General features: G+C 33.0%; 3 protein-coding genes across 3 annotated transcripts; all 3 read right to left on the bottom strand.

The window, feature by feature from the left end:
• Nucleotides 1-980: 980 nt before the first annotated feature.
• On the bottom strand, nt 981-2509 carry LOC146529473 (uncharacterized). The gene is made up of 3 exons (XM_085201784.1): nt 2407-2509; nt 1732-1801; nt 981-1389 (listed from the first exon to the last, which is right to left on the bottom strand). The coding sequence occupies exons 1-3, from the start codon at nt 2422-2424 to the stop codon at nt 1064-1066; spliced, it is 414 nt and encodes a 137-aa protein (XP_085057910.1). The 5' UTR covers nt 2425-2509; the 3' UTR covers nt 981-1063.
• Nucleotides 2510-7296: 4787 nt separating this feature from the next.
• On the bottom strand, nt 7297-9440 carry LOC146529472 (uncharacterized). The gene is made up of 3 exons (XM_085201785.1): nt 9366-9440; nt 8576-8633; nt 7297-7670 (listed from the first exon to the last, which is right to left on the bottom strand). The coding sequence occupies exons 1-3, from the start codon at nt 9381-9383 to the stop codon at nt 7384-7386; spliced, it is 363 nt and encodes a 120-aa protein (XP_085057911.1). The 5' UTR covers nt 9384-9440; the 3' UTR covers nt 7297-7383.
• An 8285-nt stretch (nt 9441-17725) lies between these two features.
• LOC146529471 (uncharacterized) lies at nt 17726-19896 on the bottom strand. Its single transcript, XM_085202237.1, has 4 exons — nt 19471-19896; nt 19219-19376; nt 18620-18703; nt 17726-18093 (listed from the first exon to the last, which is right to left on the bottom strand). Exons 1-4 carry the CDS (start codon nt 19625-19627, stop codon nt 18016-18018), a joined length of 477 nt encoding a protein of 158 aa, XP_085058363.1. The 5' UTR covers nt 19628-19896; the 3' UTR covers nt 17726-18015.
• Between the last annotated feature and the right edge of the window lie 2765 nt (nt 19897-22661).

Raw genomic sequence — 22661 nt, 5'->3', positions numbered from 1 at the left:
GAAGTTCAAACGTGAGATTTGGAATGCTAACAGCCAAAGTTTCTAATTTAACTAGAAATCAAGAGAACAACTAAATCGAAACATTGTTCGCGCGGTTGATTCGACCCTTACATTTAAGTGGTTTTGCCAAAAGCTTTACTGTCTCTAACTTACTTGTATATATTACTAGCACCCCGCCCGCGGCTTCGCCTGCGTTATTAATAACGCAGAACTACGTTATTATTAATTTCTGTCTCCATGAGTACCTACGTCCTATAAGTGACGTCCATACAAAATTTGAGACTCCTAGCATTTGTAGTAACGAAGTTTCATACAAACTTTCAACCCCAAAAACAACACCTTAGAAGTCCAATATTGCAAATTCCCGTCTTAGCGAGCTCCTACGTCCTATAAGTAACTCCTATGCAAAATTTGAGATTCCTAGCACTTGTAGTTTCTGAGATTTCGTGATGAGTGAGTGACCTTTCGATTTTATATATATAGATAGAAGATATCATTATAGTAAGCAAGATTTATTGTATATTGTACATTTTACTTATTTTGATTTATTATAGTTCGAGAGGCGGAACTTAACTCCGTGCTTTGTCTTGTAAAAAATATTATAATGAACTAAGCTATGTAACTTTATATAGTATTTACTTATTATTTATGTTCGACCTGATACCCTCAATATCTGTTACGTGACTCATGTATAAATGGCTATAGTCAAAACTGGACGGCCCTTGTCTTACTTGCGTAATGTAACTTTGGGTAAAATATTTGTCGTTTATTAAAAATCTTACTTTTTTTTTAATAATACCGAGTAAAAAACAATTATAAAAAACATTTTCTTTCATACGTTACCAAGCTACGTATATTAAAAAAATATTGTTCTTTCCTAAGTGAGAAATAACATTTGAAAAATGTAAAAAACCGATAAATTCTAATAGTCATAGTCATAATGTAACATCTCAAAAAGAATAAAACAAAGAAAAAACATATAAAACTAAAATAGATATTACTTTATTAGTGCTGCCAAGTAATTTCCAAAAAAAATATCAATCTTCTCCATTTACTATAGCATCTAATGTACACCGTGGCCGAGTCCTCCGTGGCCGAGTCCTCCGTAGCCGAGTCCTCCGAGGCCGTGTCCTCCGAGGCCGTATCCTCCGTAAGCAAGATTATTAAGACCTATGCCAAGATTGAGATAATCTAGACCTTTTCCAAGACCTACATCATAATTGACTACTGGTACTGGTACTTTAACAATTGGGGCTGTAATTACTGGGGCAGGTATTATGGGGGTAACTACTTTCCTTATAATGGGGATTGGGGCCGCTTTGTAGAAATTTACAGTAGAAACAGCCGGCGCTAAGATTGGAGCTTTGTAGATGATGGGTGCTGCTATTTCTGGAATGACAGAATAATATTTAATTGGACCTACATGATAATCTTATTTAAGTATTAAATTTTCTAAATGTCTTTCTGTGTAATTCATTCTGTGTGCAAAGCGTAGCTTCTGCCGTGCCTCAAGAGTTCGGAAAGAAGATCGGAAAGTGGGGAACAGAAGTGTCTTAAATGGGCAAATTAGTGTCTAAACACTAGGTTAGGTATCTACCTAACCTAGTGTTTAGACACTAATGGGGATCTCCCAAGGTATCCTCTGCCTACCCTGCCATGTGCGGGATAAAATATGAAGTTAAAAAGATGTTTAAAGAATTATAGAATATTATTTGTTATGTAGTTACATACCGTATCCACCATGGCCGAGCCCGAGGCCTGATCCATGCACGACAGCGGCTACCGCCAACAGACAGGTAAACTGAAAGATTTTTTTATAATAGCAGCATAAAGAGAGCAGAGAACCTAACTTCAGGTCGGTCACGATTTGTTGAACGTATTATTGCATTTTTTATGTTCGGTGAAGAATATCAATATAATAAATATAAAATTTCCCTCTAGTGGCATTTTAATCCGTATAAAAATAAAGGAAAACAAAGTGATCCTATAAGGGTTCCGTTTTTAATTTCGACGTACGGAACCCTAAAGAAGGGTGCTGGCAGGCGTTTCCCACTTTTCGGAAAATAACGCTGCGCTAAGCTTACTCGCCTGAGCAGGGTAATATATCCTTTGGCTATTATATAAAAATGAAAGCTGCACTTGAGTCTTTAATAGGTACATATATAAAAACACGAATACCTTCTTGATTTCCAGAGCGAAGCCGCGAGCGGATCGCTAGTTATATAAAAAACTTTTCCGTCACCGAATGACTAACAAATAGTGCAAAGACGAAAAAACTGGACTAAGAAAATTTAAATTTATCATTAAAGTATATTAGGAATTGTTCGGGAACACTAACAGAGAAACGGGAAACAGAATTTTTTCATTTTACGTCTTAAAATTAAATATATAATTACAAGTACTTACAGTAATAAACGTGTTCATGTTGCTTGATTGTTACAAATTATATGTGTAAATTGATTTTACTATTGCCTTATATAGTTCCTTATTTCCTTCGAATTTCATCGACTTATTTAATTCAAGTACATCACTTATATTGCAATTACCGAACATTACCGGCATTAAAGGATAGCAATGATTACTTCATGGCATGTACAAATTACCTATTTTGTATATAAATTACGAGGATTACGCATCAGGATAACTAAGAATTAGAGGAGAAATAAGTATAATTTGCTGGTTTCATTAAAAACAAGTTCAATGTGGTAATGTATGCGGAAAGACTATGAAAAACTTTGACGTCATTGAAGCACCAAATAAGCCATTTTCAGATGTTACAATTCTATGATCAAGAATAAAATGTAACTATAAATCCCAGAACTTAGCAAGTGTCTAGAGTAGAGTTTCGCCTAAATGAAAATAAAAATATTTAATCGATCGCCGAACGAGCCGGAGTGAGATCCTATATCCTGTAAAACAAAGTCGCTTTTCGTGTCTGTCTGAACTTTCTAACTCTTCTTCTTCTAAACCACCCAACGGATTTTTATGCGGTTTTCACCATTAGGTCGAGTATTTCTCAGGGAAGGTTTATATATAGTTTATTATTTGTACATTCTTATGTAAATTAACATAAATACGATAAATGTGTATAAAGTCCTACCCGTTGAGACACTTTCACGCATGCGCTGCTTTAATGGTAAGTACTACATGAAAATAATGTACTGGAGTATTGTTTTTCTTAATAAGATCTACAAAAAAGTCCGCGATAGCATATTTTTATCTTTTAAGGATAACGTGTAGTGATCATATTTCTGTCTAAAAATAGTAATTTCAATGTATTTTTTATTGTGAGGCATATTTTTCCATAATGGTATTAGGGTCATAATCAGAAAAGTGGACATTTTCGAATTTGTAACGTAACTGATAAGTAACAACACTGATAATGTTTGTTACGAAACTGATGTCATAAGGCATTATACACAACAAACTAAGAATATTATATGAATAAAACTATTGTTTTTTTTATTTAATGAGAAACAAATTATAATTTTACAGATTCAATCGTTGATTTAACAGATTATAAATGTAAGAAAACAACAAAGTGACAATATTAACAACATAATAATGCTAGTTTGTAACGTAATAAACTTATATTTCTAAAGATCACAAAGTTAATGATAAAATTAAATCCACTTTAAAATATATCAAAATTACTTTACGTTATCAAAAGTAATTATAGTAATTATTTTTATCATATGCCATTATTTTATCATAAGTAATTATTTTTTTCATATGCCATCAATTTTTTTTATATACATATCTTCCGATGGTAACGTAATTATGAACTAGGTTTCATATTTTCTCAGTTTCCTTACGTAACGAAATATAACAAAATTGAGAATAACGTCTGAGAAATTCTAACCTTTTTAAATATTTGCTTATAAGCCACGTGTTGCATGTGCAAGCACTGAAGTTCTTTTTTGAGATTTTATAAAAAGAAGCAAATAACATAAACAAGAAAACGAAATTATAGAATACTTACCAAAATAAAAGCCGTTTATAACCCTGAGATGTAATTTTACATATTCCCTCTAAAACATTTGAACCCCTCTACTGCTGCGAGAACACTACTTGTTGTAGCTACGACAGCATTGACTTTTAGAAATATGGTGCCACAATAAAAACTAATATTAAACACCATTCAAAATAATTGCGTTCATATTTTAATTGTACGTTACTAGCCCTGAGTAACAAAAAGACAATATTTTGGGACAAATTTACTTAATTCATATATATTATTTATTAAATAATGTATCAATAAAAGTAGTTCTATTTAATATTATGCATAAAGCAAAGTAATATAAATATATCTGAAATCAAATAAAACCATAAATATTCGTAACAAATCCATTTCTAAAAAGTAAAGTGGTGAATGGGACACGAAAAATTGTATGGAAGCATTTTGAAAGGTTTTTTGCAACTAACAAAAAATACTATTATTAGCCTTAATACATTTAAACTATTACAAAAATCTTTAAGTTAATAAGTAAATTTATCTTAAATGGCAAAATATTTAAATTATCTTTAAAATTGTATTTTTAAAACGCATTCAAAGTAGCGGGACAAGAAAAGACACAAAATGTACACTTTTTCTGATTATGACCCATTAATCCTTATCCTTTAAAATACTTTATTAATTTTCTACGTTAAACGAAGATAAAATTTACTTTTTACACTATTTCGAAATTGCGAATAGTTTTAGAGAAAAACGCACTTAATTGTTGACACATCACGCCGTTGACTCATCAGCTGTGCCGACTCAAGTTTTACTAATCCTTTACTCTCAACATATAAATAAGTATATTAGTTATGTTGTCTTTTACTGTTTTTTTCATTTTAATAAGTACTTTAGAAGTTGTTACAATATCAAAACATCCTTGCTGCGAAACGCGCCCCGCGACGTTTTGCCTTCATTATTATTACGTTTTATTACAAGCACGTCATGAGCAATCATCGGTGGTTCAGTGGTGCATAATGCTCGCCTGCCACGCGGGCGGCCCGGGTTCGATTCCCGGCCAATGCATTCTATTTAATTTTCCTTACAGGCAGCCACGTAGTGCTTGCTTTTCATCAGGGACAGAATACCCTCTTAAGCATTAACCACAAGCTCGAAAAAAAAAACCGGCCTGCCTCTATAGCAACGAAGATTTAGATGCGTTTGCACGTATTGGATAATTTTAGTTGAATGTATTATTTCAGCGCGATATATTTGGTTTCATATTTTTTGTAGTAGTTATTAGTAGGTAGGTTTTTGTTTATAATTTCTTCCGTTTAAAAATAGTCATTTAAATATATTTTAATAAGTACTTGAAAAGATTAGTAGCACAGATTTAAAATTACGGTACCTACTAAAAAATCCTTGCTGTGTAAAACAATTGGAAAATCCTTATTGAAACTACGAAAATGCGGGTTGCATTAGAGTTTAATTAATTTTCACATTATCTTAAGTGCTTTGCAAACATACATTATATAAATAATCCAGTAGTAAAAGCGGGCGAAGCCGCAAGGGGGTCGCTAGTATATATATATAGGTTTGATTCCCACGGAAAATAATTATTTTCATTTTTTGGTTCTGATAAAGAGAAAAATGTGGCCTTGAGTTCTACCACTAAGCACACAATGTCTCGAAAAATGTGCCGGGCTCGGGGAACGGAGTGACTTAACACTTAGTTCGCTGTACCCACCCTGTTAAAAGCGTGAACCTAAAAGTTAAGTAAATATAATTGATTTGCCTGAGTGTTCTCTTGACATATAGGAAATGAGACTTATAATTGCTAGAATTTTATTCATTTAAATTTGTATCCGAAAGGAACATTTTCACTTAACTCAAAAATATGGTATGGTTCTTTAAATCTGGCGTTCCGAGCGTGCCAGTTGAGCACATATCACTTCGCCAATGTCACGTTGAAAAATATAAAGTTTTCGGGATAAGATGTCATAAATTAAAGTAATTTTACTTTTTAAATTAAATTTGTTCAATAATTTATTATTCTTATTTAATTGTGTATTATATACTTACATACATACTTCTTTCTTTATTTTCCGCCTATGACACACAGAACATCGCCGCGTAACCATTTTCCAAGACATTGCGTGTTGGTAACTCAACGACGCACTTTGTCTCGTTACCAGAGCGATAAAATTATATTAATTAATTCCCCCGAAAGGGAATAGAACTCAAAAACATCACATCACATCACATGAAACTGTCCATTCTCATCATCATAGTACGTCGAAATTATTGTACCTTTACTCATTTATGTCGTATGTATTGAAAACTAAAAATTTAAACTAATTTAATTTGATACATTGCAAACTTATATTTGTAGTTCATTTCGTATAAAATTAGTGCATGTGAAATTAGTGCACCCACAAACTTAAGTTTGTCAACTTAATGCGCCGCGTAATTAAAAAACTATAGTAACCTATTATTATGAAATCTGGCAAGAAGTGAGAACTTTCATTCACTTTCAGATTTGTACAATCAAGGAAAATTCCGAAAAATAAGTCCATTTTTAGATTATTGTAGAAAGAGACATTTATAATAAACTAATAAATTTAGTTAATTTTACACAAAGAGCACATGCCCACAAACTTGTAAGAGAATTGTCAATGTTAGGGTAATTTACGAAAAGTAAAATAAAAATACCCACATAATTATTTATAAAAGAGGAGAGCTACATTAAGTGACGTTTTGATGGGTTGAGTCTGTACGTCGTTATTCTGCCTCTAGTGAGGTGTAAAATTATTACGGTGTTTAAGTATCTAAAATCACTGCTGAAACTATGCGTTAAAAATGTGAATAAGTGTGCATAAGTGTAAAAGTGTCACATAGAAACGTGTAAAGTGTACGCGTGTATATATGTGAAAGAGGAACAATAAATTATGGTTATCTTAAACTTCCCTCCTGACATTTTGACGGTATGTATTATACGATTGTTTTACTATCTGTTTTCAAGTCTTTATAAATATTTATCTCAATATAAGGCATGATAATAAAATCAACTCAAAATGCATGTGTCTAATTTAAAAAATTGAAGATAATTCGTATATTTAAACAGAAAAAAGTATTTTATAAATCAATAATTTATTTAACTATGTTGAGTTTAAGATGTTTTTTCTAAAATATACTAAAAACATTACAAAATATTTAATATTTTTTTAACTGTACAAATTGTATCTTTATTCTGTACTTGTAGTTCATGTACGAGTAGGTACTTCAATAAACTTATACTTATATGATATATGAGAAAAAAATTACACAGATTAAAAAGAAAGAAGAAAAAAAAAACAAAATTATATAACTGCAAACATTTTATTCAAGACATTGGCCAATAAAATAGCTAGCGCTTCTCCGTCTGAAGACTTTTAAACTGGAATCACTTAACCAAGCTTTCCGTAACCGTAACCATAACCAAGTTTTCCGAGTCCGTAACCTCCGTAACCATAACCAAGTTTTCCGAGTCCGTAACCTCCGTAGCCGAGTCCGTAACCTCCGTAGCCGAGTCCGTAACCTCCGTAACCGAGTCCACCGTAACCTCCGAGGGCAAGGCTATAGCTGGATACGGGGACAGTTTGTAAAATAGGTTTACGAATAATTGGTGCTACAGCAACTGTTTTAATGATGGGAGCGGCTTTGATGACCGGGACAGAGATGATTGAAGAATAACCTGTAAATTTAAATATTAATTACTCGCGTTAACTAAATGGTAATGGCCGTCGTGGCACAATTCCACAAGGGTGTGACTGTAACGAGACGAGACCACTCGCAGGAATAAATTATTGTTTATTTACATTATTTTTTCGCTCAGCCACCAAGGTACACCAAGGTGTATAAGCCCGGCGTTGAGTTCCGCAACTCAACAAGCAATGGATCGAAAATTAGGCGGAAAGTGAAGAACGGAGTGTCTTAACATTATGTTTCCCCTGCCTACCCTGCTATGTGCGGGATACAGCGTGAAGCTGAAAACAATAATTCTGTGTTCTATCAAATTTTGCCTCTTACCGTTACAATATTTTTATAAAAGATACAGATAAAATAAGAAAACAGCTATTTTAAAATTGTTCAAGCCTAAGCTTTACAGTAATCCTGAATGTTACTTCAGTCTACCGACAAGTCAAAGGACAGCAAATACCAATATTGACCGAGCGTTCTCTCAACACTGTTTATTCAGAGACGCTAATACAAGGTATGTGAATGTGTAATGGGACCATTTACGTGATTCTCTATATTACATAATATATTACGTAAACTTTACTACGGTTACTTCTAGTTTAAGCTTATTGTGGATTTTAAAAGTATGTTAAGCATTAATACTTAAAAATATCTCTAGATGACCCAATGACAATTAGAAATTGTTCCATCCATCCATTTTGAGACTCTGTTCGATTGAGAGTCGAGGTTGAGACTCTGGCTGAATTACTGTTTTTTTTCAACAAATTGAAAAAAATGTTCTTTCAAATGCGAATCAAATTCAAAGGGATTATGTGTTTTAGTAAGGTTTTTTAGTCTAGTACCTTATACATATATAATTAAAAATAAATACTAGGATACAATTTTAAAGTTAGGGCATACCGTATCCACCATAACCCGAGCCGTGCACGCTCGCGACTGCAGCCACCAGGCAAGCCAACTGAAAAGTAAACAAAAAAAACTACAGTAATTGTATTATTTGTTATATAACAAGAAATATTTCCGTTAAATATAATTTGTCTAATTTCCTCCTAATATCTTAATTTTATAAAGAGAGATTGTGTAGAGTTCTACATAGTTATGTACAGCGATGTTTTAGGAGTAGGAGTCGCCGGAAACTTTGTTAGTGTGGACTTCAAGACGTAAAATGGAAACTCCCGTCTTTTCACGTCCCAGTAGAGGTCTTTTTAAATCTTCTCCTCCTATATGCCAAACTACGTCACGTAGTTTACATTTAATTACAATTCTTCTTCGAAATTTTCTCATCATCAGATTATGAAATATTGGCTGCAAACACTTTGCTCTTAAATTTCTGCTTATTTATAGTAAGGTTGATGCGTAATACATCGAGAATTATATATTTTTTTAGCTTCATGATTTATCATGCACATAGCAGGGCAGGCAGAGGGAACCAAGTGTGAAAACAGTCTGTTCTCCACTTTCCGCCGAAAAAATCTTCCTTTAGTGGAGGGATTCAAAACCGCAATTTGTCAACCAATTCATTCCCCCAAGTTGAGATCCTACAACCTTCTCAGTTGCAATCAGACGCTGTCGTACCGCTATAGATGACATATAAAGATAATTCCATTTTAAAATAAATATTATATATTTTTCTTTGAACAATAAATGACGCTATTGAAAGAGATAAAAAAATATATTTAAATTTACTCACAGTGATGAAGGTGTTCATTTTGTTTGGTTTCTTCAGACGAAGTGTGTCGATCTTAAAAAAACATCGTGTATTTATACCTGCATATAAGTTTCCTTTTGTTTTCAACAAATTAAATATCGCATGTTATAGCATAACATAATCATATATAATACCAACATCCTTATTTACTTCAATTTACATATTGTTGCGCTCATTTATTTGGGCATAGCCCTAAAAAATACTGTCCTCATATTATGTTAAAGGAGAAAAAAATAGAAAAAGGAAGACTCGGACTGCAAGTCCCACTGAATTCATCATGCAACGCTTAGAAATTTCAAGACTTACTACAAATGCCTAATAATAAATAAATAACAATATTGTTTTTAACACTACATTTAGCAATTCCAGCCCAAAATTTTTGAGACATTGTGTGTTGAGTCCGTTCCTATTAAGACACTACCGTTCCCCACTTTCCGCCAATCTGGATCTAATAATAATATATAGTATATAGTTTATATATACCCTACATATATTTATATTTAGTGTGGAACTAAAGATTGTCATTCGTAGAACGATCTCATGCTCTTCGACAAGTCAATATTGAAGTACGGAAGGTCAATGTTTGCTGACCACTGATTGTGTACTGTCGGAATTGACACAATATAATGCTACTATTTGATATAAATAGCCTTTGAATGGTACAAGAAGGTTGCGGGTATAAATGTAAGTATATTAATCTATTCAATTACTCAGTGACCGACAGACACTATGTGGCGTAGAACCCTGAAATCTGGAACAGGTTCCTTCGTATGCGTAGAGAAGCACTAAGAGAGAATAAAAAATGCTACACTAAGAGAGAACTTCCTGAAATTGCTACTGAAACAGGAAAAATCATTTTCAATTTCGTAGTCCACATTTTCTACTCTTATATTTACCACTCTTTTTTTTAAAACGTTAAACAATACAAAAAATCTATGTTTTCTGGCAACACTGATATATATGTACATATATTTAATTTTTACCGGACCTACATTTAAATTGGGGAATATTTAAGATAATAGAGATAATTAAGTTAATTTAATTTAATATAATTGGTTTATTTCATTTAGTACTAACGATTTATACCGATTGTTTATTTACAATTTTACCTTGAAGTTATCAGCAGGTCCACTTTCTGCCCATAACGTGGATACACGGTACGGGTGCCCGACCCATCAACTGTAAGTTCTCTATTTAACTAAATACATAAATTGATTCTAAATTACCAAAAACTATTAAAAAATATGTAAATCTAACACCTTTTTCGTTCATAGTATTTATTGACTAACTTTTATTTACGGCTACACTCCCGTGGTCAAGTGGAAGTGGTAGAACAATTAAAATGGTTTAAATTATCCTATCGATTCCCTCGATATGTGAACTATTATACACCACAAAAATAAGTTTTCAATTTAAACCAATAGTTCCTGGGATTAGCGCCTCCAACCAAACAAACTGCTCAGATAACTATGAAAGATGAAAGTAAAGATATAAAATGAATCACAGAATTCAAATGATATTAACAACAATATCGATATTATTGCTTTAGTTAATAACCACTAGTGTGCAATTTTATTAGAATAAGTTACACGCTTCGCCGGCGTTGGACGTGTGTTTCCGTTCATTGAAAATCGGTTATAATGTATAAATGTTGCAATTACACTGATTCATATCAAGATTTATAGTGTTTTAGAATTATATATTTATTTTTTTATATATATTATATTTGGACACCGTCGCGGCTACTCACGGTGTTTCAATTCTACAGTTCCTATTTAGGAAATTGGGCAATACGCAGAGAACCGAGTGTTTTAGAACATTCAATTCCCTCTACATATCACCACCACCTCTATATGCCTAAACGCCTTATACAGAGTGATGGTAAAAAGAAATATAAAAAATATGCTATTATAATTATAGTCCATCGAAGACTCCTTTTTTTTATTAGGTAATACGAGCGAAGCGAATGTAGGTTGAAGGGCGAAACTTAGTAGGCGGAGCCCTAGTACTTACAGTACCAGCTATACATAAATTAAAATGGTTTTCAGCAACAAGAAAATGTTGCTTAGCAGTCATTAAAAGGATTCGTTTTGCTGTTAAATTATTCTCTTTGTCTATGGCGCTCATTTGTCGTCCTTTCTCTTTTCGTATTTTTTCCTGTTGTAAAGGTTAGTTTACATGAAGGAACGAGAGTTACAGGGACATACTTGTATATCGACGTTGTAATTTTACAGTTGAAATTTACTACGTGATAGTTGTAGGTTAAATAGTATATTTTAATTTTATTTTTAAACAAAAGTTTTTGACTGAAATGAAAATAAATATTTTATTTCCTAGAGTGAGAATCGAACTCACAACCTCAACAAACCGAATTTACAGTCGTACTAATCAGTCGCAATAATTACTTTGCACTATAATCTATCTATATTATATTTAACCCTTAATGCGGCGTGGAACGCTAAAATCTTGCAGGTCCCTTGGAGAGAACAGAAGAGAGACGACGAAATACTTTTTTGAAATTATCATGGTAACGAAAATAAACGAGATTTCCCAATTTAGATCTTAAACTCCGCACAAGCAAAGTTGCGGGTGACGACTAGTTATAGCAATCATTTTTAAAATCATCATTTCAAAAATTCTCTATAGTATGTTCAAAGCTCTAATTTAAAAGGCACTATTTTTCACCCCAGTAACCGGCTGTCAGCCTCCAGATGAATTATTTGAAACACAAACGTAGATATTTCGCAATTTCGAACAGAAAATAAACAAGGCGAGCATTTTAGTGGTATTACAGTTTTAATTATTTATGTGGAAAGTCATTTTAAACCTACAGTATTTATACAGTTACAGAATGGTTATGGTGGTAAATATTTTAATGTAAACTGAGTGTAGATTCGAATATTATGAAGGGTATTGTATATATTTTTTTAATACACGCTTTTAATGTACTACGACGGTTTATAAATAAAATGTTAATTAATTTTATGTCAATCCTTTTTCCTTTAAGAACTGGGGCAGCGACAGACTGCAAACAAGTAGGTTGTAGGTTCAATTCCTGCTCTGGGGCGTGAATTATCTTCATAGAGAACCCGTAGAGAACAAAGTGTCTTAACACTATGTGTTCTCGCCCCCATTATATGATTATATGTTGGTTACAGCGTGAAGAAAAAAAAATATTTTAAAACTTATAATTTCACATTTTATGTAAAAAAAACACATTTCACAGATATCAAAGTGTAAATGAGATAACAAAAGGCTACTTCATTACCAAAAGTATTCCCCGCAGTCGGCTTGAAGCATCGTCTTCACCCGAGTAGCTTCATTTTCTTTTACACCTTTATATTATTCATGATTGCTTAAAATGTGTTTAATTATAAATTTGTTTTTTTAAATAGTTTTCTAATATTTTTAGATGAGAATTTAGCAGAACGTGGGAAATGGAAAGTGCTTTAATGGGGACGAAGTGTCTTAACTCTAATTTCCCAGGTTCCCTCTGACATAAACACATATTTTTTTTATTTTCATTGTCTCCCTCTACTAGACACGGCGCGGTGTTATGTCATGCAGCTACATAATACATGCGATTTCTCGCACTCAAGTAGACAGTAAAATCATTATACTTAACTTTAGGTTCCTTCTGTCTATCCTGCCGTACATAGCATAAGGTATAAAGCTAAAAAAATAGTAGATTCCTATTTAAAACACTAAATTATAACATAAACTAAAAATATGACTAGTCCAACTAACTTTTCCTCTTTACGTTTTCTGCTAAATGAAGTATATTTTCTTCATAACGTTGCAAGAACTTTTAGTAACTTTCGATACTTGTGTACTGAATAAAACATTTTGACTTTGACTATAGCGTTAATAAATTGTAAATTCCTTGTACACTGCATGAAAGTTGAGTCGTCTATTAAATTTATATGAGAGTTGTGAGTTCAAATCCCATTAGATGCTTTCTTCATCTCTACTGGGTGGTCATTACATAGAGACATTTTGTTCTCCGCTCTCCGGATTAATACGTACACTCTACTTTACTGTACCTAACCAGGCAGGGAAATAAAAATAATCCAATTCCCGAAGAAGGATTGAACCTACATCCATTTCCTTTAGGTGAAAATCTTAAGATTTAATAAAAAGAAACTCTACTTTAAAGCTGAAAATTTCGATGTCTGTTTTATTTTCTAGGATGATCTGAGTCCAATTTCTTTATCTTTCAACATTGAGCTATCTCAGAAAAAAATTGTTGCATAAAATTATTTTAACGTATATTGAAGTAAAACCAAAGAAACAGGTAGTATGTGATATCTAATTATCGTACATCCTACTATCCCGAAGTCGTTCATTTGGAGAGGTTCAGATGATGATATTGTTCTCCGAACCAATCGAATGTGAAGTACGATAACTTAACTTTAGGTATATATGTAATTATGCGTATCTATTTATAGGTTAGAGGCCTAAGCCTAAGAGAGAGAAGCCTAGGCAGAGAGAACCTGGGAATGTAGTGATATAATTATGTTTTCATTTAAAGTAAGTTAGGCAAAACTTATTAAAATATTTTTAATAATTTTATCATAGCTTTACATTCTTCGTTTCATTTCGTAATTTTTTCGTTAATACTCTTTACTCAATTTTATTTACCATTTAAAAAAATATACTTAATCAAAATGAAAATTAACATTAAAGTAAGTATAAAATATTAGTAGCAATAAAGTAATCAAACGTCGAGACGTCCTAAATAAACGTTGCTAAGTAAAATTACATAGGTATGTGCCCAAGAGATGGTTCTTATGTTAAGAGTAAACCAAGCGTAGCACATCGAGATTAAAACAAACTCTTATACCAGTGGGAAATGGAGAAGACATCACGTGAAATTCTGAAGAAATTAAAGTTAATACGGCTGAGTCAATATTTATACTGATATTATAAAGCTGATGAGATTTTTAATGAGAGTAGACTCAGAAAGTAGTGTTTGTTATTGAGAAATTATTTGTGTTTTAGATAATCCATTGTATCTGCGTATTCTAATATACAATCTCCTGAACTGTGATATCGATCTCTAGAACGATCTTGAGATGCCGTTTTAATAATATATGAGTTAAACAGGTGTCGAGATCGCTCTCAAGGTCGACCTCAGAGTTGAGGGCGATTTATAAATATGGGCCTCAGTACTACTACAGTCACTTCTGATTAATGACGGGTATGTTGAAATTTATATGTAACAAAGAAATTTTTATTAGTTATTCGGTGATAATAAATAGCTATTTTTATCCAATTTCATCCAAATCTGTTTAATTTTGGATGATTTTTTTTTCCTTACAGTTTATAATCCAAATAAAAGTCTACCGAATGGTTTTGGTAGTTTACGTAGTCACGTACGTTTAGTGAACATTTATGTCAAAAGAAAATTTTTTTTTAGCTTAATTTGAAGTCAAGAGAAATAAATAATTTTCTTCTGATTTTTTTGCTTAATTGAGAGACATTACGAGATGCGAATGCTTCGTATTGCCTGAACAAACTGATAAAATTATTATATTATAAATATAAGTATTCAGGACGTCTCGAAAATTAGACGTAAAGTGAGAATCGGAGTGTTTTAACACTAGGTTCCCCTTGCCAAGCAAATCATGATTACCAGGATACAACATGAAGCTAAAAAAATCCATCCGAGCTTAAACTAATATAAAAAACCAGGTTGCTTAAACATAAATCAAAATTCACGTTACAGAATAAACATTTTTATTCAGTACCAGTGGAAATTGTTTGAGAACACTTGTGTCAAGGCGAGGAAGAGGAACGGACAACTTTAATAAACTACGACCGCCATCTGTTCCAGACTGCTAAGGCTTTCCTCTCACTAATCAACAAAAAGGGTTTTTTTAGCCTCTCGCTGTACTCCACACATAGCAGGTGAAGCAGAGGAAACCTGGGAGCGTACTGTTAATACATTCCATTCTTCATTGAGACACTTCGGTTCCCCGCATTCCGCTGAATTCTTAAAGCGTGTTGAGTGGCGTAACTCAACGCTGCGCTTTGTCCTGTTACCAGAGCACCAACATTATTATCTTTATTTTAATCTTTAAAGTAAGCGCGTTTCGCCATTCTACATGCAACGTTTCCAGAGTACGAAAGAAAGGGGGGAACGGACGTGTCTTAATGGGAACAGAGTATCCTAAAAATCGGTTGCCAGGTTTCACCTGCATACATTGCTATGTGATGTCTACATTGTAAAGCTAAAAAAAAACTAAATAAATGTAATTTCATAGTGTGTCACCAGCCTATTGTATAAAGCGTCCATAAGAGCCATACGTCGAAGTTGGGAGCCACTGCTGAGCGAGAACGGTTTATTGGATCTCAAAGGATATACTTAATGCATATATCATTTAACTAAAAGCTTTCATTTACCTTAATAATGCATTTGGAAGCGCAATTATAGGAATTACCATATTGGGTGCTATTATGGTCCAATGGCCTCCTCACATACTATCTAATTTTAAGCGTGGTTATTTAGGTTCGATCTCGATTCGGGTGTCTGGTGTCGGGTGTCCTCCTGTGAAGATCTCCTCCAAAGATTGCTAACGTCAAAAGATGTATAAATAAAACAAGATGTATTTTCAGCATATTTTTTTATTGTTTTATAATTATTTAATTTTAATATATATAAACAGGAACGTTTTTATTACATATACGAGTAAAATACTAGCGACCTGCCTGGGTTCGCCTCTGTACTGCAGTACGTAGTATAATCGCTATGTAGAATCGCGTTTCTTTAAATAAATACCCAGTAAATAAAGTTTTATTTACTGGGTATTTATTTAAAGAAACGCGAATATAGTTATATAGTGGTGACATTACTTACAAAACAATTAAAACAACTTAGTTGTCATTTTGTCTCTATGGTTCTAATAAAGTTATCTATATGAGGAGCTTTGAGCCGTCCATCATAGCAGGGTAGGCCAAGGGAACCTAGCGTTAAGACACTGCGTTTCCAACATTCTGCCCATTTTTGAGACATTGTGTGTTAAGTGGCGGAACTTAACGCCATGACGGTCTATATCTTATATTATTAATATATTTGTACAGTGTTTTTACATAAGGGTATACTTAAAATGACTACACAAATAGTACTGGTAACGACATACAAGTACATACACACAGATGTGTACATTCTTTAAATAGTTTTGTTATTTTTTGAGCAAAAAACGTGAACAAAATGTGTCATGAGCACTCTTCCTCTGTTAGGAGATTGGTCCAACGTGATGTTTCAGCTACAATTTTACAAATGATTTTTTCCACAAATAAAGCTATTTATATTTTCATTTCTTTGCTCTGGTGTCGACGTCAAAGCACGGTGTTGAGTTCCATCATTCAATATGCGTCAGAGTTTGGCGGAATGTGGGGAGTGTTTTAACTCTAGGCTCCTTCTGCCTACATGGGGTACACAGCGTGAAACTGACGTACATACATACTAACGTGTTTATATTTGAGTTATATACTTACACTAGCGGACCCGGACGCGGCTACGCCTGCTTGAAATATAAGAATATAATTTCTATAGAAATATAATTTCAATCTTGATGAAATGCTAAAAGTGATTATTATATTTATTTTCATGAGGATGAATATCAAAATGACGCGGTAACGAACGAACGTTGCGTAGCGATGACGGTTGTTATTAACATGACAGAATAAATTGCATGTCAAATTAGAAAGTATTTTAATTTATTAGTATATATGTATAATGTAATGTTATATAGCCTATAGCACTTCTGAAGAATGCAGCTTTCATACAAAACAAAAACAATGTAAATCGGACCAGTAGATCCAGAGATCTTAGCGTTCAAACAAACAAACAAACAAACAAACAAACAAACAAACAAACAAACTCTTCCGCTTTATTATATTATAATATAGTATATAGTATATAGTATAGATATAAAAAGCGGCGTTGAGTTACGCCAATCAATGTTTAGAATTTGAGGCGGAATATAGACAACGGAGTGTCTTGACACTAGGTTTTCCCTGCCTACATTGCTATCTGCGAGATAGAGCGTGAAGATACTTATCAGTAAATAGTAAGTTAAAGTAAAATGGTAGGGACATTTTGTTCTCTTGCCCTTTATGCGGAACACATAAACGAAGTCGGGATAGATCGTTAGTCTTAAATAAGTTAGATTTATAAACTAAGAAATGAAAAGATTTAATATTCACCTAACTACTTAGAAATACTTTTGTTACCAATTAATAAGTACCAAAAATATTTTTATTTTTACGTAAAATATATTATTTTAAACAAGTTGAGTGTTGATTATAAATGTGCAAGATTTCAATTTAGATCCATTTCTATAAAAACTAATTCAAACTTTATATTTTATAACAAAATTACTAAATAAAATATGTTTTATAGGCCATCGTGGCGCAAGACGAAGACGAAGTAAGCGCGATGGTAGTGGGTTCGATTCCCACTCCGAGGAATGAATTATTTTTATTTCCTCGCTCTTTTAACAAGACTCACGTTGCTTAATGTAAAGCTAAAATAAAACTAATTCATACAATAAAATATAATGGCCATAATACATATATTTTTAGCTAAATAAACAAAAATAAAAGCAAATTAATGTAAACTAATTTATCAAATATTCTTGTCTTCGCAAACACTGGGTTCAGGAGCAATCGTGAGGACATTAGAATTGTGTTTGATATCTTCTGGCTGAAAAAATATGTAAATTAAATATAGACACAACGTCTGACTGTATGTCTCTCGGGCGTATAGCTTATTTCGGTGATAAGGTTTGCCTTTGCTAAAGTGCGGCGTTAAGTTCTGCCACTCAACATAATTATGATGTCTCGAAAATTTGCCGAAAGTGTCTTAATGCTAGATTCTTCTTCGGAACCTGCTATAGGCGGGTTACAGTGTGAAGCTCATAAAAATTATAACCAATAGTAGAATGTTTTTACATTTCTACTGCTTCACTCTGTACCCGCACATAGCAGAGTAGGCAGAGTGTACCCTATGTTTATCACCCGTTACGTGCTCCACTTTCCGCCGATTTTTTGAGGCATTGCGTGTTTTAAAATAATGTTTCATTTTGCTCGAGTGAGACTCGAACCCACATCGTGTTGCGTTTACAGTCGCACGAGGCAGGTGGTGACTCTGCGCCACGATTGCCCCAATCATGTATTTACATTATTAATAGAAATATATATGTCAAATAGATGACCTACTTTCAACTTACTTTATTAATTTTCATCGAGTCACTGAGGGATTTTGTCATTCGCTGCGCCCGCTTTTGTGCTGAAGCCGCGCGTTGATGTAAAATCTATAATATGAAACATTTTTGAGGCCATAAATGTACTGTATCGTATATAATCGCCACTCAGCACATATTTTCTCGAAAATGGATGATGCGTGGGGAATAGAACGTCGTAACATTAGGTTCTTTCTGCCTACTATGCGAGATACAGCGTGAAGTAAAAAGGGAAACTTTACATTTTATTCTATAAGAGAGATAAGGCAGAGAGAATTTAGTGTTAACACCTTTGGAGAATTTTCGAATTTTGTAAATTTTACAGATTTCGAGATATTTATCTCGAAAGCCTGGCGGAGAGTAGGGGACGGAATGTCCTAACACTAGGTTCCATCTGACTATCCTGTAAAACATATGATTAAAACTAAAATAAATGCTATTTTCTAGAAGATTTTTAAGCTTCACGCTATATCCTGCTCATAGCAGGGTAGGCAGAGAGAACCTTGCCATTAAAATTTCCCCACTCTCCGCCGAATTCTGGAAGCGTTGCGGGTTGAGCCGCGAGTAGATTTTCTAAATCTATTTACCGATAACCGCCTCTGTTCAGCCTCAGCTAGCTTTTCTTTTATATCAGGCAGGCTGATCTCAGCTGCAGGAGGCTGTAGTAGCCTCTGTAAATGCGCCGGCGGAGTGGACGGCCTTTTGGTTCCATCGAACTCTTCTAAGGGTATCTCGTAGGCTACGGCTGAAATATCAATAATGTATTAATTATTATATATACTTTTATTTATACTGTAATATTTTGTGACGAAAAGTTTGAAATATAGCATAATACTCACGCGGCTTAGGCTTAGCAGGTGTTTCCGGTAGCACTACAGTGGGTAAGTCGTCGCTATGGTGATTTCCGTTAGCGTTTACGCCGTTTCCATTCATCTTTTCATCCACATTATCTCTCTGGTCTGCTGGTACCACGTGACTGGATGAACCACAACCCATTTTGGTCTTTTACCATATAGACTCTGTTTTTTTTTTTCACTTCACTTTTTATATTAATATGGAATTGTTTATGGTCTTAATACATTCGCCTTTTATTTGAGAGTTTCATATGTATGTTTCTTGATATAGTATATTATGAGGTATCGTGGTCAGCAGGAGAGCGACTAATTGGGACACTCATGGGAGTGACTTATTTTAGTAAGGCAAAGTGCAGCTTTTAGTTCCGTTATTTAATGAAATGTTTCGAATTCTGATGGAAAGTGGAGAACGAGGAGTGTCTTGATGTGAGATATTTGCCTACACTCTATATGCGGGATACAGTATAAAACGTGAGAATATTTTTTAAATCCAACATTGTAAAGGCTTAACAGTAATCCAAGGAGTTATTAGTTATTTTGGTCAGAAATATGTTAATTACGCCACGATAATGCCAATTTAATCAAATTTATATTCTTAAAATGACTAAGTAATAAAACCATAAAGAAAGAACGATGTCGCAGCTCTGCACGACCTAGTTTTTTGCGAAATGAAAGGAGAATCCTTTAGCTGTTGATAAAAATTTAGGACATCTTAACGCAGCGTTTTTTTACACAATTGATAACCTCCTTTTCCTACAGAAGTCGGTTAAAAATGAATACTAATTAAGTAAAAATCTAACATCTGTCACTTCCGATTTGTTTACCATCGGCGCTAAATCAGGAAATATTGGCGGCAATCCTTGTTTCCGCTGTTAAGACAAGATGGCGTTCATTTGACGTTTCGCCGGTAATTTATAATCTAGTTACGTCTTACTTTAAAAGGGGTTGTGGGTTCGATTCTCACTTTGGGGCTTATATTTTTACATCTTCGCTCTAGTAACAAGACAAAACATCTCACAAATAGGGCAGAAAATAGAGAATTGAATTTCTTAACACTGGGTTCTTTCTGCTTATGTGCCCTGATATGAGCAGGATGCAAAAAAATATTTTTTAAATTAAAACGCGTATGTATAAACATATACCTACTAGCTATAGAAATTTTCCAAATTAATATCTATAATAATTTTAAGTATATTATACGTCACTTTGTCGTGCGCAAATAACCCTTTAAAAAATATTGAGCCTTTACATATTGAAAAATATTGAGGTATTAAATTTAAATCACTGTTAATAAAGAAACTCATTAAAATTCAATTTATTATTAACATGGCGGAGGTTGTAGGCGTATTTAATAAAATAATTAAAGCTCCGGGCAATGATCGATGCTAATAAAATTCACTAATGCCACATTTTATAAAATTCAATTTTGTGAAAGGCTATTGATTATAAAAAAAAATTAACGTGAACATGTGCTGTTTACTATGAGAACGTGACACATACTGGCAAAGTTCATATTATATAGTACCTACATTATATAGCCTATAATGAATAATGTAGAGAATAATTAATTTAAAGCTATACTAAATTTCCACAGTGCCATGAAAAAAATATTAAATCGCAGAGGCACATTTGACTGTAAACGCGACGGGTCTGAATTCGATTCCTACTCGAAGGAATGCATTATATTTATGATCACAAGACGAAGATCACTATGTTAACAAGAAGAAGCGTCGCCTTGTATCCCGCGCGTAAAACGGGAAACGGAGTGTTTTGACACCAAACTATAAAGTATTATTTCACTACCCCGAAAAAAGTAATAATTCATTATCATTTTTTTAAAGTATTCACAAAGTTAGAAAGAACACTTAGAAATATATTATAACTTTTAATTTATAAAGTAATAACTTATGGTTCAGTTCGCTAGAGCGCTTTGATGATTTAAAGAGGCGCGGGTCCCGGTTCAAATCCCGCTGTGTGGAAATATTTATACGTTTCTAAATATCAACAGATAATTTTTAATAATTTTAAGCCCAAAACTAATGATCGTGTGTTCACACCCGCATCGGCCGCGCTACTATCCTTTTGATTAGTATAGGTTTTATTTTCCATACATTTTCATGCCTTATAGTTGAATCGAAATAATTTGATATTTGAACTAATTTTATTAATCTATTAGCTGATTTCTAATATATCTAGAACATTTAAGTATTTTTTAAATACTTTAATTTTTTTTATAGATTGTAGGTTCTTTTTGTAGGTTCATATTTTTATTTGGGTTTTAAGGACCATATTATTCATTTTAAGATAGTGCGTTTTATGTTAAGAGAAAATAGTTTGTAATTTTTAATAGCGGAATTTAACACCGTACTTTATACAGAACAAAAAGCAAAAAACCAATATTTCAGATAGAAACGTTATATTACGTATACAAATATATAATTTAAAGTTATTTTTCTACAAATATTAAAAATATTCCAAAAAAACTTCACACACACACACTACATTCAGGATTAACAATGCTTACACAGAAATTACAGGTCGCTGTAGCCGACACCCGACACCCCCGCTATGTGACGAGCTAACAACGAATGTATGGAGCCGTCAAAATAACTTTAGATTTTTTTAGCTTTTCGCTGTATACTGTAAACAGCAGGGTAGGCAGAAGAAACTTGGTAACATAGTGCTAAAACACTCTGTTCCCATTAAGACACTACCGTTTCCAGAGCAAAGAAATGAAAATATTTAATTTCTCCAAATGAAAATCGATCCCACAACCACGCTTAATATAAGATGATATAAATAAATAGCTATACCTAATCGTAAAGTCCACGCAAGCAAAGTCGCGAGCGACATACTATATGTATAATAAATTATGAGAACGATGTGCATTTCTTACTAATAGTAATTTCTTAAAGTATGTTTCAGTTGACGCTTAATGGATTTTTTTATATAAAGGATATTTTCCAAGTAAAACAAAAAAAAACTCATTTAAAAATTATTATTTTAAGCAAGTAATATTAAAGTTTTGCAAAGTAAATCTGTACAGTGCAAAATTTTCTTGAAAATTGTACGTGTTTCAAGTTTTTCAGAGAACTGGTTAGCGACTTAAGCGCAGATTTAACTTTATTTGGATTCATTACGCTTAGCGATATTCAACATTGAAATTCTTTTATGAA

This window comes from Heliconius melpomene, chromosome 18 (assembly GCF_056956725.1).
Source record: "Heliconius melpomene rosina isolate 202511_hmr_F chromosome 18, ASM5695672v1, whole genome shotgun sequence".
NCBI classification, from domain to species: domain Eukaryota; kingdom Metazoa; phylum Arthropoda; class Insecta; order Lepidoptera; family Nymphalidae; genus Heliconius; species Heliconius melpomene.
This window is presented reverse-complemented; position numbering and strand designations above follow the sequence as displayed.

Excerpts from the sequence above, each read along its gene's own strand:
- LOC146529473 (XM_085201784.1), bottom strand. Across the intron at positions 1,390-1,731 it reads GCTCGGCCATGGTGGATACG|AAATAGCAGCACCCATCATC; the intron begins GTATGTAACTAC and ends CTGTCATTCCAG.
- LOC146529472 (XM_085201785.1), bottom strand. Across the intron at positions 7,671-8,575 it reads CTCGGGTTATGGTGGATACG|GTTATTCTTCAATCATCTCT; the intron begins GTATGCCCTAAC and ends TTAAATTTACAG.
- LOC146529471 (XM_085202237.1), bottom strand. The coding sequence starts at position 19,627 with ATGGGTTGTGGTTCATCCAGTCACGTGGTACCAGCAGACCAGAGAGAT. Across the intron at positions 18,704-19,218 it reads CTGAACAGAGGCGGTTATCG|ATTTTACATCAACGCGCGGC; the intron begins GTAAATAGATTT and ends TTCATATTATAG. Across the intron at positions 18,094-18,619 it reads ACTCGATGAAAATTAATAAA|CCAGAAGATATCAAACACAA; the intron begins GTAAGTTGAAAG and ends ATATTTTTTCAG.